The 27,951-nt window shown below is 39.4% G+C and overlaps 1 protein-coding gene across 1 annotated transcript in view; it reads left to right on the forward strand.

Annotated features, from left to right (window-relative positions):
* The first annotated feature begins 574 nt into the window (after positions 1 to 574).
* The window catches only part of LOC140368099 (copine-8), a 145,836-nt gene continuing 118,459 nt past the window's right edge, over positions 575 to 27,951 (forward strand). The window contains exon 1 of the mRNA XM_072454978.1: positions 575 to 805. Within this exon, the coding sequence (XP_072311079.1) occupies positions 591 to 805 (215 nt within the window). The 5' untranslated portion in view covers positions 575 to 590. The remainder of the gene's footprint in view (positions 806 to 27,951) is intronic.

Here is a 27,951-nt window from a genome sequence, read left to right on the forward strand (position 1 = left end):
AGGTGATTTACCAAATTAGGCCTGACACCAGATAACGCCTGTTTATAAGAGTTCTTCTATTGAGAGTGTTTTTTAAACTTCCTATATGTTATCTGTCCTTTTCCTCTCTATCTACCTGCGTTGCAACAATAGAATTTCACCATTTGTGGACAATGAAGGATTATCTTATCTTATTTGAATGGGGAACAAGTTAACTTAAAAAAACAAATAATTCTAAACTTTCAATAGCGTGTGAGCCGTCTGTGCAGACACATGCATAACCCCGCGCTCGTATTATCCTTATTTCCTTTGGGTAAATGGTGAATCTGCCAAATTTAGCCCGGGAGAGAAGTCAGCTGACGCGTTATGAATCGGGCAAGGGAAGGATATGGGAGAAAGGCGTGCAAAGAAAAGGAGAGGAAACACAAGAAGAGGACAGAAAAGATGAGGAATAACGCCGAAAGGGAGAGCGAGAGAGGGAGAGAGAGATGGATGGAGAGAGGGGGGGATAAGAGAAAGAGCGGTGACATCACATCCAGCCCTCCGCCTGCCGCGCGATCACTTTGCACCTTTGCTCCACTTCCCGCCGCGGAGAGGAGGCGCGCGCGCATATGCACGAAGCGCCGCACACGGGAAGCGCCGCACCACTTCTCCTCCGTCCGTCGCGCGAGAAGGGCGCCGCGGACCAGTACGCCGAGGCACGCGCGGGGGAAACGCGCACTTTTGACAGGATGAACAGTTTTCTGAGCATGGCGTCGATCGGCGACTTCGACCCGCTCAACGCCACGATCCCCGCCACCAAAGTTGAAATCACGGTGTCCTGCAGGTACGGGAATACGGTCACTGTTTGGAGCCGCGGGTTTGTGTTTGGGAACGGGCGCTTTGGACGTGACGGACCCAAACTATGTTCAAACTTTTTTATCTGTTTACTCCCGTGTGGATTTCAGCACCGTCACAGTTTCACCTTTTAAAGCTATTTATACACCTTGTTTAAAAAAAAAAGAAAAAAAAGAAAAGAGTTGTAATATTAAACATAGTTGTTGACGAGCTTTTATTGTGAAAAACAACACGTTTCGCTGTAGCGTAAAATGTCTTATAAGAATGTAGGCTACTCTTGTCTTCCAGAAATAACACAATTGCTTATTAGACACTATTTAAACGCGGGCTATACTGTTTACATCCATTGTTGTTGCCATTGTTCTACTCAATCGAGATGAGAAAACTTATTGCGCGCGTTCTTACTGCATTTATGTCACATTTAAACGCTGGGAAAGCCTCGTGTCAGAGCTGTCACTGTGTCCTTGCTCTGGTATTTTTGCTCTGACAATGACATCAAAAAATAATATTGTCAATGATGTGTTCGCGTGGATAAATCGGGGAGTTAAATTGCAGATGGATGTCGCGCTGCATTATTTGTTACCAAAGCATAATGTGAGTGTTTATGACTGTGAAACGGGAGGCGCGCGTGTTCGCAGGCGCGTTCCGCTTGTGCGCGCGCGGTCTGACGGGATGAGGGCTGACGGCCAGAGCAAGGGAAGATCCTGCGTGTACTTAACCCACTTCAATGGGGGGCTTTCTCTGCCATTTGGGGACGGCTTTATCCCGTGAGAAATAACGGGATGCGTGAGCTGTAAACGGGTTATAGTCATGGATCTTTTTTTCTTATAGTGCCGGCTCTTTAATGTGATGTTAATGTGTTGGAGAAGATGTCTTTTTTTTTTTTTTTTTAGATCGATATAAATGTGTCACCTGTGTTGATTGAAATAGGCTGTACATCGGCTGTGCTGTCACTCATTTTGTATAACGCGTTTATTGGCAGAGAAGAGATCCTAATAACAGATAATAGAGTATGATTCATTGGATATTGGCATATACTGTAATGTGAGAGACCTGGCATAATGCTCTCATGCACTGCTGCTTTAGGCAAGATGATGACTGCAATTCTCTGATGTAGTTTCACTTCTGTTCATTATAGTTCGAAGTTACCGTACACGGCCATATTCAGTATTTATTAAGCGATCAAGAAAAGGCATTCGTTTTGTATTTTATATATGTTTTAATGCTATTCAATGTATTTTTGTAACACTTGAAATCACAACAGTGGCTGCCTCGAAGGGCGACTGTGAGATGCAATGTGAGTTAGCATGACAAAATACAATTCAGGCCACGATTGGGTGCATTTATTATTATTATTTTTTACTGGAATCACATCCATTGTATTATTTATAAAGGTTGTGTTGCTTAAAAGAAAAGTTGATAATGATTATCATTTTAGTGCTGTTAGTGAAACATTGACTGGACTTTGAAGTCATAGTAAAAACTGACATTATCACAGACAATACTTCTGTTTTTTTATGGTATCATGGCGAGTGTGTGTCTTTATATCATTGTTTTAGTACCTTTCATATACTTTTTTAAATGCTTTCATTGTAAACTATATATGAGCCTTATAGTCATTGTATGTTGTTGAATTTAGTCTGAGTCATGCCTGTCCCTTCCCACCTCACTCTCCATGGTTACAGACTGGCCCCTTCTGTTTGAGACTTATATCATTTGTTTTGTGTTGTTTCCAATGGACATAATGGGCAATAACGCCCAACATTTCCATGGAGACAACTGTTCTAATGTGTTCTCCTTCAGTGTGAGTGCGGTGGTGAGAATACCACCAAAGACACACCGATTCCAAGGACCAATGAATGAAGGCCTTTGTGCCACAACAGTTTAAATCTGTCAAATGTGGACAATAGCTTAATAGTGGATTTAAAGCTGCAGAAGTAAAGTACAAAATACAGTTTAAGAGCACAATGTTTACATTCGACAGCAACATCGGAATTTGGCTGATTTATTTATGTTTTCAACAACTGCAGTGCAACTGTAGTACGATGGCTCAGGAACCAATTTATATTAAGATTTAGAACATTTCCAAATTAGGAGAAGAGAAAGAAGTCCAAATGAGATTTTGTGAATTTTAATGAAGGGATGAATATTGAATGGATGGCCTGTTAATTGCTTTTATAAAGTATTTTGTCATCATTACTGTTCTATAACATCATCATATTTCTTTCCTTATAAGACAGTAGCCTCTCAGGTAGAACAAGGATGATTGAGTTGCCATTATATCCACGAGTGAAATAGGGGTCACTTGGAGAAAAGGTTTGGAAACCACTGGTCTAGAGAACCAAATGGGTAATATTTGTCTATATAGTGCTTCGATTATACTATGACATAGTATGACTACTATGGCTTGTTTAGTCTGTGTACTTTGGCCCAGGGCATCCTCGGAAAACAGGTCTTGATCTCAATGGGTTCTCATCTGATTAAATAAAGGTCAATACATTAAACAAAAGGTTAAGCTGTAGTTCGGATGTGAGCACATACCTTTACCATGCGAGGAGCAGTGCTTTTGGTGGAGGTCTGTCCTGTGCTTTCAGGAGATATCGGCTGTTATATGTGTCATATGGGAATCGGTTCTCTCATGATGCTATTTTGGTGGATTCATATCGTGATTCATCGCTCTTCTGTTTAATGCAATGATTTAACACACTCAGACACGACCTCTCCTCCTTCAACCTCCATCAAGCTCTGAGTGAATGACAGCAGGTTTTAACCAATCACATTCATAGTGAGGTATGAACTCTCTAAAGCAGCAGATGACACATATAATACTCATGACTTTAATCAGGATCTATACTGTGGGAAAATATAATAAAATAGTAATAGAAAAAATAGCTTCCAAAAATCCATTTATTATAGTATGCAAAATACAGTATCTCCCTTTGTGTAAAATGTACTTCTGTTTTTACTGATCTCTGTTATTGCAAGAGTTTGAAACATGTTTTACACTAATTAAATCATTTTTATTGACGAAATAACAAAGTATAACAAATATTCAAAGTGTCGCCTGCTTTGTGGAATTGAGCTTTGTGGAGCAGATATTCTTGTCCGGGAATCGTTTTTAATTGCTGGTGACATAAGTGCAACCACAATATTGACACGCCCTTTTGCCAAGCTTCTCCTGCTAATTCACATAATAGTCAGATGCTATGGCAAAGGAAGTTTAACTTCAGATTCGGTGACTTCAGACCGAGTGAGAATAGAGACACACGAGCCGGGATAATCAATGCACAGTGCGTAATGTCAAACTAAATCGATACACCTCCAGCAAGGCCACTTTGTTGTACCATCGCACACATGCTTCTAATGTTAACACAGGCTACGCACAGATACACGTGAAAAGCTCTTCAAGGAAATGGAGAGTTTTCTATTTTGCCATTCCTCATGCTGAGACGTCATACAAAATGAATGATACATTTTAGCTTATCCGCCTACACCTGATTCCCCAGGGGCACCACTCTGAAAGGCCCTCGGTCCAAATATTGCATTATAGGCTTCGATCGGTGGAGACAGCTCACCACCTCGCACCTGTTTTTACACTCCAACAACTATATAGAAAGAAATAAGACGTGTGGGAAGCAATTCTGACGTATGCCGTGTAGCATGGTTCACGTCATTCCCACTATAGGTCTTTCTAATGCTAAATCTGAGCAGGGGAGTTCTGCAGATGGAAATACTGTGGGTTTTCTAAAACAGAGGTGTTATTTTAAGTTCTAACATGAAACACTGAATTAGAGGTACTCAAAAAGCACTTTAGGAGGCCAATAACCTTACAAAAAGCTTAATATGTCAAATTAAGCTTATTTATATGTTGAAAAAAGTTATTTGTCACCAAACTGAAAAACTGTTTGCACACTCATCCCTCTCTTTGTGATATTTACTAATATACCCTTCAATGGAGATTCAACTTTTGGGGACCCCTAGTGCCTGGTGAGGGTGCAGTGCATTTGCTCACTCTGCTAATTCATGGACTCTACTCTGCAGTTTTGCCCAAAGTTCTTCTATTTTCTTTTGAATCCGTCTAAACTGACATGAAAAAGAGGTGTTTCATGATGCAGTGGACTCACACACTGAGAGCATGTGCAGCCTGAACAGTACTCACGGGTTCTGCGCTGTCTGCTCTGGGAAGCACGCACAATCAATAGACTTCATTTGTATGTGTTTCAACAGTATTATCTACTGAATGAGCAATTTAAGTGCTGTTTATTCAATTTCAGTCCCAATTACATACAAAATATTCATATCCCATTTTTAACCTTCCCAGCTAGGGCTGCAACTAATGATTTTTTTTTAAATTGATTGGTCTAGTGATGATTTTTTTTATTACCCGATTGCCTGTGTATATAAGATTTTTACTAAACTAGACCCAGATGAAGCTAACATGAGGACATTCTTGAGGAGTATGTTTACAGACAAAAAAGGTTTTTGGTTATTTCCTTAAATTTTTAATGTAATTCCTACTCATCATAATCATCATAAAAACCTCCTCTCTCAGCACATGGCTTTAGAATCTATGTCTAATCCAGATAATGATTATTTGATTGCTAAGTTTGTTGACAACTATCTCAATAATCGATTAGTTGCAATTAATCAAACTTGTTTCAGTTAACATACTACTACACAGAGAATCGTGAAAGAGTTTAATGCCCCTCAAGGGTACAATACCGCTGTAGGGTTGGTTTGTTTCCTTTCAATTCCCCCACTTTTGGAACCATTAACATTGATGTAAAGGACAGTAACTAATTTTAAATAAGATAGCATTTTTCTTATATATATTATTATGTTATATATTACTTAAAAATATATATTTCCTCACAGCAATAGCAGTAATTGTAGATCTTATTGTAAACATACTTTGAGTTGTTGGTTTGCTTTGTAGTAATGTATTCCATGGTCAACACCTTTCATTTTCTAAGAAGGCAGTCAGTCTTCTGAGAAATGCTCCTTATAACGGGAAGTATTGCAGTAGAGTGGTATCTAAAGCTCTCATCGGCATTGGTTTTTCACAAAATATTTAGTGCACACGTTGATGCCTGAGATGACTATCAAATGTAGGTCAGAAAAACAGCATTTTTCATTGAAGGCATGGATATAAATACAAACCATCTGTTGTATCTTGATGCTAACTCTATCTTTGAAATGTACATTTAATTGTGCTACAGATTTGTCGCAAATAAGACTGAATTGATAGTGGACTTGCGTTTTCTGTGTGATTCCTTCAACTCAACCGCTTCATAATTCACAGAGTAAAAGTATCAAACGAATACAAATGGCGTGTGATTTATTGTTTCTCGATTACACATATGAATGAAGTGTAAAGTACTGTTTACCTGCAGGTCAGGCTGGGGCGGGCCAAGAAATGATCACGAGTGAGAGAGAGAGAGCGAGAGAGGATGCCAAGGAAAGTCGCAAGATCCCAGTTCACTTAAGAAGGGTTTTTAGTCTTGATTAATGTGTTAAAATGCATTATTTCTCAGTGGCAGATAAAGTTGAGAGCTTTCAGGAACTTGTTAGACTGAATCACAACCTTTATTAGGCAACACGCACTCTTTTTAATAGACGCAGGACAGATAGAAAAGATAGCGTATGTGACTCTGCTCTCTTGTCAAGTTATATTAGCTGTAAGGAAAATTCAACTTTTTCTGTTAACATTTGTTTGTGTATAAGGCAGTACTAGCTACCTTGAAAATGCAATATAACATAGGCAATATATATGCAAAGGCTTAGTCCTTGGTGGACCGAGCCTTTGCCATCGCTGCTCCCACCGTCTGGAATTCCCTTCACCTCCAAATCAGGAACTCTGACTCACTTTCAAAAAACAGCTAAAAACACTGACCTTTTTCTAAAAGCCTATAAGCTCCACCTGTTTCATTTGTCCTGTGTTTGTCCTTGTTGCTTCTTCCATAATGTAAAGCATCTTTGTGTCCTGTATAATGTATTGTTTTCATTATAAATAATAATTATTGTGAATATCCCATTATCCCAGACCACCTCCTACAATGTTTGGTACTTCTCTATTTGGTTTATGTACCGTACATAGTAACAAAGTGCATCCATGAATCTGTTCGATGGTCAATGTGGTTCCCTTACGGTGCCGATAAGACATTGACTGTACAACTTTAGTCAAAGAGGTCTGAGAAAAAAGGTGACATTGACTTAACAACATTGATTTTCCACAAATCGTTACAATCAACATGATCAGCAGTGCAAAGTTCACCCTCTGTATTTATAAGGAGTCAGAAGCACATGTATTAATTTCCCACGACAAAGACGCCATGATATAAAATGTGCTTTTTTCATTTAATAACATAAAATAAACTTGCATAACTTATATTGTAAAAGCATTTCTTAGTGTTAAAATGGGTCCATTGTGCGCTGTTTGCATTTAATCCTAGAGTGTTTTTTTTTCTCTGTGAAGCAGGAAGTGCGTTGTTAGCATGCTAGTTGTTATTAGCTTTAATGTGACGGCAAAACTCACTCTGGCCATCAAATCAACTAGTTTCATGTTTTTAAGACCGTACAAATCAGATACAGCACCTTTATGTATAAAGACTAAAGATGTGACAAGTACTTCATTAGTTTTATTCCTAAACATAATGTATTTAAATAAAAAGTAATTTTACTGTTCAGGAAACACAGATGAAAACTATGAACTAACCTTTTTCTCTAAAACATTGAACATGAAATTAAGCTTGCTCCCGCCACCAGAGGTTGGACCAATCACAGAGTAGCATTCGCCAAAGGTGCCCAATTAACCTAAACAAACATAGCAATGCTGATATACTGGATATACTGGATATACTTGGATATGATGGATATACTTTGGCCTATAAATGCAGAATTATGGACGGTTATGAAGTAAAGAATGAAGCACTTTTCTGCATTTGTGGACAGGATGAAATAATTTTCTCTCATCTGCGTTTAGCAAAAGTTAGATTTTTCAGCTTGTTCCGCTTTCACCCAATCAGTTTGAAGTATTTGTCGGAACGTTCTGCCTTTTCTCGATAGCTTTCAGCAAGAGCCATCCCAGATTGATAATGTGTAAAGCTCAACTCACGAGAGCTACACTTCTGCCAGGTTAACATGACATTTTCTGTGCATTGTCCCTGATCAAATAGATACATTCAATAAGTCTGGCAGATTATTAAACCTATGATAAGATATTTGCTCTGTAAATATCAAATACATTTTAACCTGGTGTTATCCATAAGAGGATAGCAAATTATACCATGCAGTGTCTCATCATGAAAGATACATTAGTAAATATATTAGCATGGACAAATAAACACCCTTTCCATCATGCTGACAGTGTTTGAGCTTTGGAGCGTGACATTTCAAACACTATTTATCCTCCTGGCTATTTCCATGATGAATTCATCCTTCTTATGTTTTTTTTTTCTTTTGAAACCTAGTAAGGATTAGACATTTCCAGAGTTGGTTCTGTCTGTATTTGGAGTAAGTGTTTATGCTGATAAGCCTTTTCAAGTAGATAAGAAGAATCAATCCCCAAAGTCACATGACTTTGTTCTTTTTTTGCCTCTGTCGACTTTGCACTGATTGATTTGACAGATTTCGTTTTAGGCGTCATTTTCCTGCTCTATGGAAGAAGCACTTAAAAGGGTAGAACAATCACAACACATCTACTTTTTACAATTATTCTAAAATGAAACACCACCATTTTATATATATTTTTGCTCACATGAAGATACTTTTTAACGTAAAATATGCTTCCTAACACCTCAATGAGTTTACATATAGAAACCTGCATGTTGACACTTTAAACAAACTGCTCTCGCTGTGCTGCCTTCAATCTGGACCCAAAAGCACAAAGCGGGAGGGATTGACACTGGTAACTTTCCTCTGTCTGTTTACACGAGTGTACACAGCGGGAAGCGTCAATGATTTTAGGACGACAGCTGCACTTTGGTACTTTCAAATACTAAGACAAAACTATTTTGAAGAAACTGCCACTTACAGCCACCATTGTCTACTATTCCCCCTGTGTTTTGGCTGTGTGTGTACTCGGTAATGCCTTTTTCGAGTCCTTTCAGTAAAGATTTATGCACTCAAAGGAAATTACTATCGACCATCTTGCGCCTCTTATTCCCGAACTGTGGGGGGCCCTCTACATAAGTCAACACAGTGGCTAAATGCACTTGTCTTCTTCTGTGCGAGGGTAATTGCTCCTAAGCCTATACATCACACTGTTAGCCAGCGCAAAGAAAATGGATTGATAAAGATCCGGGGGAGAGAGCGAGATGCTGCGGAAAGGTCAAAGGGCTACGCACAGACAACAAAGTGGCAGTGCTGCGGGAACATGCAGCAGTGATGAACAAGCAGCATGTTTTATAGCACTCCCACGGACCGGCGCCAGTGGCTACAAGCGCTGATACCTGCGTCAGATTATCACATGTTAATCTTATGTTCGTCGCGTCCAATAAAGAATAAAGAGCAGAGTTAACGCCGTCCGGTATGGCTTTAGATTCAGAGGGCAGGATTTGAAACGCTAGCGATGACAAATGCGCTGTGATAAACGATCAGCTCACACAAATGAACCGCACTCTCTTTTGGGCTGTTCTCTTGTTATCTTTTAGCACTCGCGAACCTCTGATCTCTTGCATTAGTAGTATCAGCAGTATGACATTTGCAGTTTAGTCCGTTCGGCTTAAGATATGCTGTGGAATGACCTTGCTGTCTCATCTAACTTAACTGGAACAAGCTTTTTAGATTTCATCTACCAGAACCTAAATATAAAGAACCTAGAGATCAAAACACAATAAGGTTTAAATCGTTTACCCGCTGATTCTCCTGATCAGATAAAATGAAGTTGTCCCTCCTCTGGGTAATGCAGCCTGGGCAGGACGGTCTCGGGGGGAGCCAGGGGATCTCTGGAGACACAACATACTCTCTCTTTCTGAACCTCTTTCTCTGACTCTCCCGCTAGTCCATGTTTTCGGTTTGGTGTTGTGAAGGTCTTATCATACTTCGGACACGTTCAGCCGCATTTGGTGTAGAATGTTCATTGCTAACATTAGCTCTATGCTGGGTCTCCATGGATATGGGAAAACAGTTCAGTTCACACCATCCAAAAGTCCTTAACTTTTGTCCCTTGACCTGCACAAGTTGCTTCTCGCATTTGGTCAAAAAATGCGAGGAACTCATGTTAACTCATAAAAATGTATCAAAAAATGAATCAACTTACTCAGTCTTCCAGCTACAAGATCAGTAATCATGTGGCATTGTACTGTAAAAATAAAACCTTAAGTGAGTTTCTTCAGTTTCTTAAAGGAGACATATGCAAAACCCACTTTTAAATGTTTTTACCATGTTAAGAAGTTTCTCCTCATAATTTTTCCTCCAAAAGTTTCAATTAGAGTGATTCAGCCAGTTTTCGGTCGTCTGCAGCGTGGGGGGCTCTGTTTTGTCTCATCAGCAGCGCCGGTTCATCCAGTTTGTCGGAAAGTGAGTTCACGTAGTTGATAATATACCGGCACAGCCAAAAATCTTCTGGCTCTCTAAGCTTAAATGATCACACTTACACTATAGTGGGATGCCAGACATCATCAGCAGCACTTAACAATAAGACTGGTTCTGCTAGGAGGAGGGAAATTAAAACTCTGAAAGCTCAGCTGTCCAAATGCAGAAGTCAGAGGCGAGCCAGCAACATTACATCTGCTCTGCTAAAATATGCAACCGGCGGAAGCGTGTAAAGATGCTTATGTGGTGACATGCAAGCATTTTTCCCAGAAATGGATGGATATCTAGTTGTGATAAATTCAAAGAAGGCTGGTGGATAACAGGTGAAAAGACAGGTAATTTTATTCCTGTATAGCGGGCTGTTATGCAGAGAGACAGGATGTAGAAATGTGAGGGGGATTATTCTGGGGGGCTTTCTATGGAGGGCTACATCCAGGGATTGTATAAAAATATAGCTGTTGCAAGAAAATGGTGTGTAAAATGTACCATACAAGTCCAAGTCCAGTTATAGTCCACTTTGGTTGTTATAGGTGGGCAGCATGCTTGTTTTGTCCTCTTAGAACCTAAGCAGAATGAAAGAGCTTTTTATATCAGGCTAAAATATGCAATTGGAGGAATGTTTTTTCTTCCCCGGAATTTGGTCTGTTTCTGATCTGTGTTGTTGAAATGTATTGGATGGAACCTATTTGTAGTTTTAGTATCAGTTCATTTTGTTTCCCGTGTCTTCAAAGAACAAAGGAACCATTTACAGTGACATTTGACGAGCACACATGCTGAATAAAAGGTTGTTGTATTTTCATTTTGAATGGAAAAGAGTAATAAATGAAATCACAATTTTGTATTTGATTAATTGCAGAGCCGTAGGAGGCAATAGCACAACATCAGTTTGAGAAACGTTTGCAGCTCAACTTGCTCTAACGCTAAACTGGTCATTTCACTTCAAGAGATTTGAAGAATATGATTATAACTTTATCGATATCATCTTAGATCCACACACCATGGCCCTTTAAGTCGAGGACACCGCTAGATTTGCGGCGACAAACATCCTGATAATAATTACGCCGCTGGCTCTTGAACGAGGAAACATGGACGTCATTACAAACCCTGCAACGCTGCAAATCTCAGCCCATTTTCTGTTATCATTTCCTTTTGCTCCAGGGAGAATACTTACTCTTTCTCCCGTGTCAGAACATATGACATGGAGGGCATAACCTACCCCATCTGTCCAGTGCGGCCCCTCTCATCCATCAAAACACCGGTGACATTTCAGCAGGAGACGGACCGAAATGAAAGCCCACATTCGAAGCAATGGCATTTTATTTTTTACTCATATTGCATTCCTGAACAATAATAAGACAAATCAAAACATCTTATATCCTCTCCGCCCAGCCCGCGGTTCGGTGACATTTGCAAATATGTGTGATATGTGAATGGAAATTGCCTTGTTTTGTGTTATTTCGGTTTTACACGACAACAGATTGACGTGGCAGATTGTCGGAGGATCGCACTGATTGAGACTTTTTGACAAGTCAGATTACGCGACATGCAGTAAATCACAGTGTCACAGGCCTATTTAGAAGCACAGCGCGAGGGGAGAGGGGAGAGGGGGAGACGGCAGAAGGGGAAGGCCTAATCAAGTCATATCCATCCCGGTCACACTGTGCCGGGGCAAGCATGAATACCACCAGGGATTTGAGCTCTCTCTTCTCTCTATCCGTCTTCTCTATCTGTCTGTGCGTCTGATGTCTAACCCCATGGCCCGGGCCAACATTTCCAAGCCTGTCGTGTCTCCCTGTTCCCTCCCGAATGCACTAAATACACAGGAAACTCAGATAAAAGGCTCAAAGCGATGTGAGATTTTCATGTCTGCTCTGCGGTGTGAGCATCTGTTGAAGCTTGTGCAACTAATGATGCAGTTTATTTCTAATTTGTAGTTGACGAGACATAATGAATTCGGCTTGTGCTTGAGATCTAAAGCCTCAGCCGAAATTGTAAATACAAGAGTTGACAAGCAAGCTGCCTTCTTGCCAAAAATCTACAAATGAAGATGTATTTTACAGTAATGATCTGGTCATGTACAGTTTAGTCTGTTTTGACCCGATGCTCTCTTTTAGATTACGCAGCGAGGCTTTTCTTGAACGGAGGAGGAAGGTTCAGGAAGCATTGCTGTTATCACATAAATCTACACATAAAAATCATAAATTCCCCCACATGGATGAGCGTTGGATGCATGGATGTTTATGAGCGTGGAGTGGCAGAAAGCGGCGCGGCAAAACAAAACGAAAGACGCTGCGGAAATCTCAAGCTGCATTGTGCTAAAACAAATAATATGGGCCAAATATGACTCCAAACTACTACAGAACAATGAGAAATGCCAGAACCGCACTGCTTGTATCCGTCATCATAAGAGCCAGTGACACCCGCAAGCGGCAATGAAGGGCCTTACATCCCACTAAATCTGTTGTTTGGTCCTGCACATGTGACCACACAGAAATAAACTTACACCATAGGCGCTTTTAAATAGCCAAACTGATTTAGATTTGTGAAATAATTGGTGTTGCCCGGCTGTTGAGTGGCGGCAGCACACATGCCAGGCTCCATGTGCAGCCAGCCGCAGTGTCGAGAGTACGAAATCCCGCCTCTGACAATGTACTGTATGTCCTCTTAAAAAAAATCCTTAAGAAAACGTGCAGAAATACTTCAAGGTAGAATGTTTTATGTTATTGTGATCATATTTCAAAAGTGTAATTGATTAATGTGATGTAACAGCACTAGTAATAAACAAAGGGTTAGAGTTCAGTTGTTGTATGCAATAGACTCGTTTTGGGTATAAATACGGATAATGTTTAAGCTGCCGCTGTAATATCGGGGAAAAAGGATTTTGATACCAAGTTTCTATACCAGGTTCTTCCTGACACAACAAAGCATTGCTCAAATTAAAATTATTTTATGTGTTCTTCGGTTTCAGGCTGAAGGATTCCTGATTTGAAAGACAGTTGTCAAAGCAACAGCACAATTCAAATCATAATATTATATCTTGTGAATGGGAAAAGGTCCTCACAAAATCTTCAAATCAGCAAAGGATCATATGGCTGAAATCCATTCATCTACGAACCCGATTCTATTTTATGGTTCAATATAATGATTATCACAGCATAGATGGTGAAAAGGTTCTGTCCAGGTTCCATAAAGCAGCTCTCGTGTAGCTTTCAGGACTAAAAAATAAGGAACCCAGCCCAAGTTATGGATGACAATAGTTCAGTTGGTAGAAAGATTGGCTCATTTACAAACGAAGCAGTTTGTTCCCGGTTATTAATACTGCAGCAATGTATTTTCAGTTTTTGCTCTGTGATGTATTAAGCAACAGATGGATGTTGTCTGTTTGTTCTTCTCTGTCTTTAACCTGTTCAAATGTGTCTTTAACCTGTTCAAATGTGTCTTTAACCTGTTCAAATGTGTCTTTAACCTGTTCAAATGTGTCTTTAACCTGTTCAAATGTGGCTTTAACCTGCTCCTCTCTGGCTTTAAGCTGTTCAAATGTGGCTTTAACCTGTTTAAATGTGGCTTTAAGCTGTTCCTCTCTGGCGTTAACCTGTTCAAATCTATACCTCAGTGGCCCATGATAAATAATGTGAATGTGAAAGCCCTATGTCCTTGCATATGTCTGTGCTTAAGCTTGGATAACTGCCTAACCATAATTCAATGTTTACCACCCTCACCTGTTACTGGTATATTGCCTATAGAGGTGTGGCAATATATCGAACAATGCATAATATCGCAATTGTTGTTTTTAGGGGTGTGCCAAAATATCAATACAATTATATTTAAAATTATATATTGACATGATCATTTTTGGCATAATTTCCTCTGGCCGCTTTACAATTTAGTTGCTTGTTTAAAGAAAAGAAACATTTTGACTGTTTTGATGATAAAACTAATGTATTTATTTTGAGTTTGTGCAGGTTGTAGTTTAACAAAGAAAAATATTGTTAAAATGTATTGGGTTCTCTAAAAAATAGTGATATATATCGTAGAATATTATGAGCAATATATCGATTATCGCATGTATCGCAAAATAGCTATATCATCGTATCGTGAGCCGTGTTTCGTGTATCGCATCGACTTGTGAGGGACCCTGTGATTCCCAGCCCTATTGTTTTGGGCATATGCAAAATAAGAAAATCGCCTTTAATCCAATCTATCAAAAATGAACTAAAAAAGGGACGGAAACATTAAGTATCATCTCCCAAACAAGGTTATAAAGTCATGTTTTGTGCTGCACTTAAACCTGAAGCAAGGCTAACAGCACATTTCACTGTAGCACATTCCATATGCTTTGTTAAATATTGTCTGTACATCACTATGAAGATAATGTAAAAAACAAAGATCTAGATATTATTTTTTTGACAATATTACCCAGCCTTCGTTGCCTAAGTAAATTTAAATTTTATATTTGGAGTCATTCAATATGTACTTTTAAGAGCTTTTGATCATTATATAATATTTTTTAAAAATACTTACTCAGAGTTATATTTTGATTAATTCATGTATGCTCAGTTTTCTTCTACCCATATCACCGCCCATTGCTCTGTCACTATTAGGGGGCGGGGCTTATCATCTCCGCAGCGTTGAACAGGAAGTCACAGACCCATCTCTATTATTATGCCATTTTACATAAAAAAAACAACGAACAAAATGCAAGATCGTGTTCTATGTTATAGTTTATTAATGAATACCAGCAGGAAAAACACAGTCTGCTGTTGTGTTGTGGCGTGGCCTTAGTTCGGGAGCCTCGCGCTCACTCACCGCGGCTCAAAACATGCCGTGGTTTGCTCTCACATCTCATCAGTCGTCACTTGTTCATACAGACGGACATGTGCAGACCCCGTCACTAACCGGCCGCAAACACAAGCAGCCTGCTACACAACAAATACATTCACACTTATCACATCAGAACAGAGAACCCGGCTCAATCCGACCCAAACTGCCGTGCCATATTGTGAGAGGAATAGTCTTCAGGGAAAAGATAATGAAACACGTATTTACCACGATAAATGTTGGACATAAAGGAAAATGGATATGCTAAATGTTTATTTTTAAACTAGGCTATGATAATGCGTTCTCAAACATAAGATAAGATAAGATAGCCTTTATTTGTCCACACAATGGGGAAATTTCGGTGTTGCAACGCAAGTAGGTACAGAAGTAAAATAACAGATAACTTATAGGAAGCTTTAAAAAAACACTCTTAATAGAAAAACTCTTATAAACAAAACTCTTAAAGGCAAAACCTCTCATATTCTTAATAAGGAATAGAATAATAATATAAAAATAAAAAATAAAAAATAACCAAGCATCACCCCGTAAGAACCATCCGGAACTAGCTCTGACAAGAATGCAATGTTAAATTATACAGTAATTTAATCAAGTTGAGAAGATATGAAAGACAGACAGACAGACACAGACGTAATCGAGCTTTTATCCGTACCATCTTTCTAAAGCAAAGTATTGTTGCAACATGCAATATTGCAAAAGGTTGAGGTATTACACCTTTGCCCAAATGTCACTTGGGCGGTTCACTTGTTCCTTCATTTGTCTGTGTGTAAAACAGATGTTTGGGGCTTGTCAGAATCAGACCATCACGTTCAGACCGAGGCCTGCACACATGTGTTGATCCGGGAAACAGGACACTGCACTAAACTGTACTGAGAGCGCTGACAAAGACGATTAAGGTGAAATGCCACTCCAGCTGATGTGAGCCTGAATACCTGTGTGTTTTGGTGTGTGTAGACAGACAGATTGTGAGATAGAAGCGCGTGTGTGTGTATTAGTGTGTCAAGGCCGGGATGGTCTCTTGGCTCTCTCCGCTCCTGTCACCAAGAATTAGGACAGCCCCCTCAAAGCAAAGGAAATACAAGCTGTGTATGCGCAGCGCTGAGGAGAGAGCGGGACGGAGTCTGGGGCAGGTTTTGAGATTATGATTAGGTGATTATGACACAGAGTTCTAGAATGTAAGTGGGATACTCTGCCATTTTGAAATATAGGCATTTTAAATAGACTTTAAAGATGCACGTTTTATTTTTTCCGTTGGAGGTTTACCACCTGCTTGTTTCTCAGTTTTGTCTGGCAATGGTAATGAACTTACTGCTTCTAACTTACATTTTAATTACCGGTGTTCTATTGCTGAAAAGTACCATAAAAAATAGGCAGAGCAGAGTCACCTCTCCATAGGTCTGAACTGTAATTTTGCCCAGTGGTGTCACCTTCTTTTCTCCATAACTAGATATATCTAATGCTATATTGTTGAATATTCCAGGCAAAGCAAGGACAGAGACAAGAAGGTGGCAGGCAGTGGTTTACCAGTGGCACCGCTAGGTCCACTGTCTCATCTTTAACTACTTTATACCTTTAAGCGTGACTCTGAAAAAGGGAAGTAAAGACCATAACTGTGAGCTGTAGCTGGGCGCCGCTGTTCACAAAGCCAGTTTGGACCTAAGGTCATTTTTAACACTAAATGTTCTAATTTGGCATATCTCCAAAACAACAGTATTATTTATTTATATACATATATCGCCCACGTCTAATCTATTGCTTCAATATTCACTTCATATCACCAATAAGACAAGATAAGATAAGATAAGATATTCCTTTATTGTCCCACATGGGGAAATTTCATTGATGCAACGCAGGTAGATACAGAGGTAGATACAGAGGAAAAGAACAGATCACTTATAGGAAGTTTGAAAAACACTTTCAGTAGAAGATCTCCTTCAAACAAAAACTCCCATAGACAAAACCTCCCATTACCCAACAAGGGATGAGGGGGAAAAATAATAAAGATAAAAATAAATAAATAAATACATAAATACCATTGCATGTGATCACGACAGAATTGCACATGAATATGTGCAATATATGAATATAACAATATGCATCAATTGCAAGAAAATTAACATTTCCAATGCATTGAACTTACACATAGGGACTCAGTAATGCACAGTACCTTATAGACTCCAGGTTGTTGAAACTTATTGTTTCTTTTATATAAAGTTCAAGGCTTGGATCAGAAGCTATTATGGGTAATTCACGCAGTTCAAATCTGTAACATTACAGTTCAAAGCTGCATTGTTGTTTTTTACCACCCACATTTCTGCACACGGCTGCACACAACTGGCCTTTCATGCTCTTGTTGTGCTCGCTGCATGACTTCTGACATCTTTGTGTTTGTGTGGATAGATACTTGTGCTTAGCAACAGAGCATGGTATTCTGGGAGCTGTGGAACGAGAGGACTCTACTGAGCATGCTCAGATGCATGCCACAGGTGCCACCAGCTATTCCATTCATTCACCAGGATTCATCTGTTCAAGTATTTCCTCTATGTCGGTGTAATCCCTCATTCATTCAGGAGTGCTCCATTTTAGAAAAGGATTCAAGTGTAGTCATCCAGACACCAATTTAAATTGTTTTGACTTTCATCCAAAAGTCATTCTCAATCTGTGGACCTGGTCCGAGAACTCACATGTTATGCCACACTGGGCTGCGTAAGCCCTGCCCATTGGGAGGAGTTACCTGATATTAGCTTGTCTTGTTCATCTGTTTATTTACACTGTCTGTTTTGACCAAGTTTAACTCATTTTCGATTAAAACTGTTGGAGGAGCTGTTAAAAGATGATGATGTGTGACTTTTTCATTCCCGTCTTTGATCCAATATGGTGAACTTTCTGTAGGGTTTAGGGCGGAGTCATGATATAATTTTTTACTTGTCCTGACACGACCTTTTTATACCAAGTTTCATTTTCGTACGATTGCAACCATGTACCGTATTTGCAGGATTATAAATCGCTCTGGAGTATAAATCACACAAGCCAAAAAATGCATAATAGAGAAGAAAAAAACATATATAAGTATTGGAGTATTGTTTTGATCAAATCCAAGACCAAGAACAGAATTATACATATATGGATCTTATGGCAAAGGTCTTAAAACCTCTGGACTCAGTTTTTCAGCACTGCTTTTTGTTTGATTATAAGGCTCTCACTGGTATTTTTGCCTGATTATTCAAGTATATTGAACATCAGATCAAGTGTTCATATTCCTGGGACTGGAAAAAAAAAAAAAAAAAAAGCTCAACTCTTGTGAACAGTTCAAATATTTGTGTCTGTTACGAAACTCGCTGAACAGGAAACGAGTCCTGCTTTGCTCCAAGTGCATGTACTTATGTGTATGAACTGGTTCAATGAACTACTGCAGTGTCCAACCAGGTCACGGTCAAATTGAGATACAACCAGACAGACAAGGGGATGGGATTCAGGGGGCTTTTCTTTTAATTGTATTTATTTATACAGGTGACGATTAAAAACAGAAATCATGCCTGACTCATTTAAAAACAGTTTTCAGTTGGTTCTGTTCTGCAGCAAAGGACAGAGAAACAGACAAAAGCCAAAGCTACAAGAGCAGACCGCAGACCGTACAATACCCACACACTTCATTTGACAAATAGAGATGGTGACTGGGCAGTTTGTTTTGTTGATGCAATGCATTCATGAATGATGTTACAGAAAAACAGTTTCTGCTGATTTGGGGAAAAAAACAAAAACAAAACTAAACTAAAATATAAAACTGAAACATCATATTTTAGTAAACTGCTAAATGACAGCTGTGAATTATTAGTACATTATTAGTGTTTTAGTCAATTCAGTCAAGTTATTTAAATAACTTTTAAACCTGTCAAAATAAGAATTTTCTAATGGAAACATATTTTATAATATACTTATAATAATATACTTTTAATATGGGAAATCCACAATCAGACCTTCTCATTTTCACAACTCATATCTCTCAGTTCAAACTAAAACACAGAGAACATGAATAAACATTATTGTTATTAGGAAAACCACTCCGTACAAGAAGCTATATAATCCTGAACTTTTAGATAACTTTTAAATATCCATTCCTCTTGAGAGCTGAAAGAAGCAATTTATTTCTGTAACATTCTGTTACACAGCAGGAGACAAACTCTTCCAAAAGCCGTTACAGATATAGTAATTCAGGTAAAAGAAACGTGGGAGTGGAGAGAAAATAGACAAATGTGCAACTTTGATTGTGGTTTTATCAAGAATTCATTGTGCTGGACTATATATCATAATTATTTCATTCACTGGTTTGTTTGATAAATAATACATACTGTATGATGCTTTTGAGGTACTTAATATTGGATTATTAAGTAAGTAAGTATTGAATTATAGCATAAGTAGATCATCATTTTACATTTTGTTTATTGTAAAGCAAAAACTGCAGATAAGCTCTGCCTCTTTATGTAACATTTGACCTCAGGGATCATCTCAAAATAGGTTGAAGCTGAAAAGACTTAATTTTTTTCGTCTCTCTCTGGACCCCCTCCCCCCCAAAAGACTTAAGACTGGCTTCACATAAAATTTTACGCGTTGATAAAACGATAGTAGCTTGATAGACCCTGCTCACCTCTAGTGAACATCCTTTGGTAAGTTTATATTTAGAAGTTATGAACTCTCCAAATAATGTCACCTGTCGCGCATGTTTGTTTACTCAATCCACATGGTCCACGGGCCCTAGGGGCCCTACGGCACATCCCATTCAACCCAAACTGTGAGATGACCACAGAGGATGAGAGAGTGAGAAATTAATGTTTCTTGTCAAAACCTGTAATTGTCAATTGCCTGAGTTTAGACCTTTGACGTGATGTCAGAATGACAGAAGTTTGTTGCTTGTATTTGTTGAAGGTGTCCACATAACATTTTAGAAGTATTTCTAAATTTTTTCAAATAATAATGACTTAAAGGCGTAATGGACGATTTTTGCCGATTTGAGAACTCAAGCAGAAGTGCTTATGCGCACTCCCGCCGTGCGGACCTGCACAAGAGCATCGCGGCTAGAAGTGCGTTTGTTTATTAGCGCGACGGATCGCATCGCATCTCTCGTCTCCCATAGATTTCCGTCTCAAACTGTCTTTCTCTTTCTTAATTTTGTCCTGTACACTGAGGGAACTATATTATGATAGATCCATGCGCTTAGACACGGGGAAACATGCTGCTCTCCCGGGGACGAGCCGACGAGGCTGCAGGTGAGCGGTAGGTGTGTTTTATGATTGATACGTGGCAGGACTAATCGGCAGTCCACGCTACGAGGAAATGAGACTCAGATTTAGGCCAAAAAATCTTCCATTATGCCTTTAAACAGGGATGTGGGTGGACATAGGGGATAGGTGAAAACAATAATTTTCTGAGCACTCGAACCACAAGGTTAAAAGCTCATACAGTTGATTTTGCATTATATCTATCTCCCATTTTAAGATAAGATTTTTATTACTGAAACAACATCCCTTTATCCCTCTCTCTGTCTCAATAAAGGGGTCTCCAGGTAAGGAGAATAACACTTGAGACATCACAACACTGATGGTTTCCTTTATATACAAAAACAGCTGTCAGTCAAGTCACTCAAGTGGCCTGTGATTGGCTCTGGGTAGTTTCCATGGTAACTGTCCTCCTCGTTGGACATTATTGTGAGGTGAACCTGATTGAGCAGACGCGCAGAGGTGGGTCACTGTGGGAGGGGAGGGCTGATAACCCCCCCGACCCGACATGGAAGGCATTTCACATAATTACAGACCACAGCAAAGTCTCACCGCTGCGCTTTGTGCCTCACAAACTCTTCTGTGGACGCAAACACAAGAAGAACCATTTGGGGCCACTTTCGACAAGCTTAGGTCTGGATGGAGGAGGGCTGAGGAAAAGCTGTGATTTATCAGAAGTGAGGTGTGAAACACAATTATTGAATCGCAAAGGCTCTGACTTTTTGAGAGGTATAACATTGTATATCTTCTATTCAAGATCGCCCTTTACTGTATCTATAATGGACATATTCATAAACATAATCAGGTTTAAATGTCCCTTTTACTGCTGCGTTTCATCGAGTCTATTTCATCAAGTCTCCCCCATTAACTTACAACATTAACACTGGAAAAATCCACTAATAGATCCTTTTCTAAGATCTGGAGCCGACTCTATGGTCTCTTCTGCTTCTCACACGTCCAAGTGCAAAATGCAGTGGTTCCCAAAGGAGGGTCCGTGATCCCTGGGGGCCGTCTGAGACAGACAGGCCCCCGAAGGTTGTCTACATAAGAAGCCTATGAAATAAAATGTTATTTGAAATACGTTTTATAGAAATGTGTTCACCTTTACTATTTAAACATATGATTTAGCCTGTATAATAGTCATTATTATGTATACATTTAATGTAAATCCAAGAGGAAAACAGTAGAATAAAATATGAATTATCAATGTCTTGTCCCTGGAATCATTATATTGACCAGAAGGGCTGCCACGTTGAAAATTTAATTCATTAATTTAATTTGTTTAAAATCTATTTCTTAGTGCTACCAGTGGTGGAGTGGTTAAGGTGGTAGCACACATGCCAGGTTCCATGTGCAGCCGGCCGCAGTGTTGTGAGTTTGAATCCCTGCGCTGACAATTTACTGCATGTCCTCCCTTCTCTCATCCCCATTTCACAGTCAGCTGCCCTGTCTAATGAAGCCTACTGGCAAAACAAATCTTTAAAAAAATAAGACATATTTCCGAAACTTTATAAACTGCTAAGTTATTAAAGCATTTAGCAGAATTGTACATGTATTTTGTAAACTGACAACCACTGTGTTATGTGCATTAGTTACCCCTTAACTGCTTAGCCTCCGTCGTGCTTCAACTAGCTACACATTTGAGCGACTAAAACTAAATTTACTGAACAATTAAAAATGATCATTAGCTTCATCATATCTGCAAGACCACATGCAACATACATTAAGCAGTAGTATTTGTTTTGAAAATTTCCCTTTTAAAAATCATCATTGTGGTATCAAAATAGTTATTCTCGTCTTTTTTTTTTCACAACACAGTTCTGCCGTGTCCCGGTTAACTAACCTGTGCCAAATTAACTGTTCCTAAACCTAACCATAATATTGTGAAAAAAACATGTTGTAACAATTTAACATTTGCTAGCATAGCCACCAATGCAAAGTGACGGTTGTGATAAATAATGAACAAGCCGATTCTTTGGTGTTATAATCACGTTTGAAATATAGTATTGTGCCTTTTTAAAATTTCTGAACTGACCGATGCTTTTATCATCTCACCAACAGTTTGTCGTTCAGAAGAAGCTCCTTTCTGTTTCGGCCCAGTCAATGATTTAGGCCGTTTCTAACCGTCTGGTGTCACTTTTCTCTTCCTGTTGTGGTGATTGACAGCTGTCAGTTGCGTCAGTGACAGATGAGACTCTGGGGAATGACTGACTGTGGACTGTTGATAAAACCATAGATCAACTCTGTCAGTTTCACCCAGCCATCCTTCACCCTGATGGTGGTTGTGATGGTATGAACTGGGTCAGTTCAGAGACACAGGATTATATTTGGCTGAGTTACACTGTCCTACGTAATATTTGAGGTTATTTATGATTTATGAGGGTTTTAGTAGATAAGAAAGAGACAAGATATGATTCCCACAAGGCGAAACAAGTCACAAGATTGGGTTTGGAGGACATAACTAATAATAATTAAAAAAATGTTGCAGTTAAGTGTACAATTTTAGCATCACAATGACTCAAATCTACTTATCGTATATTTTGCCTTCATTGTCAGAACTCGTTTTTCTTCATTTTCCACATGTGAGGACAATTTTTGCAGTTTTATGTCGTGAAATTGTGTGAAACATCTTTTCCCGTGCCTATTAGTAGTGGAAGTGTACAGTTTGACACAGTTTGACAGCTGTGTTTGATGTGTTTGTGTCCCTTCTATCTCCACACGTTTGACATCCAGAGGAGAGAGGGGCGTTCCAAGATGCAAAACCTCCAAATCTCTCTCGAGTTATTGACATACCAACAAAACAAGGGTTCGTAATTGTGTGTGATGAATAGCATTGAGTGTGAAACTGGTTTGAGTGGTAGATTAAATGGATGAGTGGTTGTTTGTACCGTTATCGATCTCACAGTTTTGATCCTGAGCCTCAGCGTGGGTCACTTCATGGTCACTTCCTGGTTTTGTTCAAATTCACCGTTATTGTCATTGTATAGCAGATAAAAGCACAATGTCTGTGACTGTGTACCTGCAGCATGTCCACTGCTCGTGTTGTGCAGCCTTTTTGTACGTGTGATGGGAGGTTTGCGTCTCTCCGAGGGCAGAGTAGAGAGGGGGCTGCTCTTAGGGTGCGTGAGGGTCCGGCAGGATGTTTGAGGCACTTGTGAGAAGACGAGTAGATGCTGGCCAGGAGAGAAGAGCCCACCACCTTCTCAGATGTCCTCACCGCCCGCTGCAGGTCCTTCTTCAGAGCAGCTGTGCACGATAAGTACCATGATGTATAACACTATGTCAAAATACTCTCCGTGGTAAAAGTTCATCGACAGCTTCTGGGAAAGCCCATTGCGACGTCTCCAAAGACTGCTGGGTCGTTTGATGATGCCAGAGGTGTTTAGGCTCCAGGTCAGGGTTAGCAGAGGATGTGTCTCTGCTGTCTAGAGGTAAAGCAGCCTCTAGAGCAGACCTGAGTATTTGTGGCCCAAGGGGCAGGATGTGGCCCTCGGCATGTTTTAATCTGTAAGTCTGTAACATCTATCTGCACTTGTATCCTTAAGGAAGATGACATGAAATTAATTAAATAATAGATTCAATAGCCTATATTTGACATAAAAGTGATATTTAATGTTATATTTAATTTTAAATTTTGTTCACACCAATGATTGCGGGCCGGCCCTCTGCTACTTGCCTGGATTCGAATATGAATAAACACATAATAATTCCCCACCCCTGCTCTAGAGCCTGGCGGTTGGACCTCAGCACATGAAGAACACAAAAGTCTGTTCAACTGTGGATCCCTCAGCACGATGCATGATAAGATGAGTCTTTATTTGTCCCCTGTGCCATGCCGCTTGGTCAGGAGAAGAAGGATTTGACCCTTGGTGCATGTTTTGGGTTGACTGTTGGTTTCTTTGTGCGTCAAAGCGGTGTTGAGCGGGTCACTTGCATCTACATCATTTTGTATGTTGGTCGATTCGTCCATGTTTGAGTATTCCTGTGGTGTACTGCTTTTCAGGCTTGAGTTCTCTGAAAATGTCTGTTTTAACCTACCCCTTATCCCCACCCACAGTCTTGTACTTGTGATTATTTGAAAACAGGTCACATGCTCGTGTTGATGATACATATGCACTTTAATCCCACACTTGCATTGTAATTATGTGTGTGTCTGTGTGTGTGTGTAGGTGTGTGTGTGTGTGTGTGTGTAGGTGTGTGTGTGTGTGTGTGTGTAGGTGTCTGTGTGTGTGTGTGCGTGTGTGTGTGTGTGTGTCTGTGTGCGTGCGTGCGTGCCTGCGTGTGTGTGTTTGTGTGTGCGTGTGCGTGTGTGTGTGTGTTTGTGTGTGTGTGTGCGTGCGTGTGTGTGTGTGTGCGTGTGCGTGCCTGCGTGTGTGTGTGTTTGTTTGTGCGTGTGCGTGTGCGTGTGTGTGTGTTTGTGTGTGTGCTTGTGCGTGTGCGTGTGTGTGTGTGTGTGTGTGTGTGCGTGTGCGTGCCTGTGTGTGTGTGTGTGTGTGTGTGTGTGCGTGTGTGTGCGTGTGCGTGTGTGCGTGCGTGTGTGTGTGTGTGCTTTTAATGTGTTTGAATGTCCACTGCTCCATGTGCCTTTTAATTGCCCCTTGGTTATTGAAGTTATTAAGTTATTTGAATTTAATTTAATAATAAAAAAATAAAATAAATACAAAATAAATACAAACATAAAAATAATACATAAATAATAATAATAATAATAATAATAATAATAATAATAATAATAATAATAATAATATACAATTAAATATAATCCTAAATAATAAAATAAAAATACATTGCTTGCTATGGTGAAACGCCACCTTGAGGAGGCAGGGTCAGGAGTATTAGTTCTGCAGTTTGGAACCGAAAGACCTTGGATCCATAAACCATTAGAACTATATGGCTGTTTTAAATTACAAAAATGTTAAATTATGATCCATGTGTGGTAATTAATCACAAGAAAGTAAGAACGACACGTTATTTCATAGATTCATGTTGGATTTAATAACAGTAAGTCTGTCTACATAAAAGCTCAATAAATACTTTCACATGGAGTCATGGCAACAGGAAATCTCCCCAGTCCTTTGTAGATGGCACATATGTTCTGTATTCCTCTATCTTTACCATGAATCATTTGCAGATTATTTCCAGCTATTGTTTGAAGACAGTGATGAGGGGCGTCTCACTCTGGTTTATATGCTGTGGGTTGGACTGTTTGACATTGGCTTCACTTCCTCCTCAGACGAATGGAAGAGGACGTTTTTGATCAGCTTTGATGTGGAAGTGCAGTTTTAATGTTGTTTTAAAAAGCTGCATTTCTGACCAAAGTTATTTGTAGAATCAATAGCATTGTTTATCTATTTTCATGCTCAGTTTATTCATCATGGCTGGAGCTTGGGGGGCATTGGAATCATGAAAAGTGAGCATTGTTGCCATAGGAAACTGAAGCCTGTGAACAGACCCAAACTGTCTTTGAGCAAGACACTTCTTCCAGCAAATGTCTTCAGAATAATTGACGACTCTTTGTGGGACATTGGATTGAGGGAATTCATTTTGTAATGGCTTTTTTGAAATGTTTCTTTCTGGGCTGAATCCAGATCAGTGTTTGCCAGAGCGGGGCAAAGAGACAAACCCCTCCCCCTCAGATTGATCAATAACTATTTTATTTTTTCCGTGATCTTTAAACTGCTTTACAATGTCTGGGAAACAAAAGTGCAGATGGAGATTGTGTATAGTTTTTTTTATTATTATTGCTCTAACCCTTGGCTGTTTTAAACCAAGCACGTACAAGCAAGTAGGGAATGAGTTTGGAAAATCAACAGAATTTTTAAATCATATCTGAGCTAAATACCTTTTGCGTTGAATATTAGTAGTATAAAGTCGTAACAGTGGTTCTTGTTGCATTGGTGCAGGAGAGGAGAGTGATTGATGTTTCTGATTTTCAGTTTTATTTCTTTAACTCAGCTTGAAGTTTCAACCACAACATCTATATAATTTACAGAGTATCCCCCGAAATGGTCTACCTCTGTACAGAGTTCTCTGCCTGACTTTCTTTGAGTGCACTTTCAATAATTTAGTTTTTATAGGTATTTGTTGTGTCAATAATCCACTATATAATACGCACATGACATTCTGTGTATTGTATAATATGAAAGTGTTTTAGTGTCTAGTGCGAGCTGTTGGATTGCTGAAGTGTTTGAGATATTGGCCGTGTGTTTGTGCACAGATCTGTGTGGCGGAGACAAAGGTGTAGTAATGAATTCACACAAGAGGAACAGGTAACAGGAACAAGCAGAGGGGAAAGCATCAGAGCTACTGAAGAAAAACTGCTCGGTTGGGGATCTCTGTACATAGCATCAGTTTCTACCATTTGAATAGATGCTCGCAAAATGTTATTTATGATGACAGACTGAGTAACTGTGCTTATAATGTAATTGGTAATAGGTCCACCAGCTGCTTGTCTCCAGGGATAAAAACATGGATCAAACGAGGGATGTCAAGAGTATTCGGTTAATCCATACATGTATAATCATGTAATCATGATTATACATGATTTGACATGTCTCAGTATAACTGTAAGTAGGGCTGGGCAATTAATCAAAAGATTGACAGATCGAGTCATGTGAAATCGTCAATTATTTAAGTGAGGTTTTGAATCGAGAGTCCACAGTTGATCACAGGTCAGACCTTGGAGGAAAGAATTGATGTATTCACCATCTGCTCCCGCTCGCACCTCGCCTGGTCCCAGAGTGGACAACATCATGGAGCAGCCACGTGTTTCTGTAAACACGGGACTGCGAGCTCACCTGCTTATCTTTTAGTTAAAAGAATAATAGAGGTTCAGACCCAAAAGTGTCACGTATCAGCCAGATGAAGCTCAGACTGTGACAAATGGTTTCCGATTGCAACCACAGAACGCAAGGGCCTGAAAGCTGTCATGTCTTATTTTGCTGAGAAAATTAGCTTTTTAAAGCTGTTCAGTTACCAAATGGCTTTGTATGAAAAGTGAAAGTGCAAAGCGCATCATTGTTTTGTCAGAGTCACGTTTGAAAGTGGCACCTCACAGACACTGCAGTCGTCCTCTCTTCTGCACGTTTTACTTCCTCAAACAGTCCAAACTGCTCAGAGGATGAAAGCCTGCTCCTACATCCACTATGTTTGGCTGTGCGTCATGCAGCAGATATGCACGGCTGCACATCATGCAGCCGTGCATATCTGCTGCACATTATACAAAAAAAGTGTTATTTTTAGAAAAGCAGTTAGTGTGATCGGTATTGGCAGATCAAAATTTCAGATGATTAGTATTAATTGAATATATTGTACCAAAAGATGCATCTTAATGTAAAGTACTTTATTTTGACTGTTTTTTCACATAACTTTATCTTGTCATTCAGAATGTTTAGTAACGAGTAGTAATTAGTGGGAATGAAAGAAAATGAAAGATTTCACAGTTGTTTGGTTATTATCTCAGTAATTGTGAATACTCATTAAATTCAGATTT

The sequence above is a fragment of the Eucyclogobius newberryi genome, unplaced genomic scaffold, assembly GCF_026437365.1.
Source record: "Eucyclogobius newberryi isolate DKJ021-1_F unplaced genomic scaffold, fEucNew1.0.hap1 SCAF_2, whole genome shotgun sequence".
Lineage (NCBI taxonomy): Eukaryota > Metazoa > Chordata > Actinopteri > Gobiiformes > Gobiidae > Eucyclogobius > Eucyclogobius newberryi.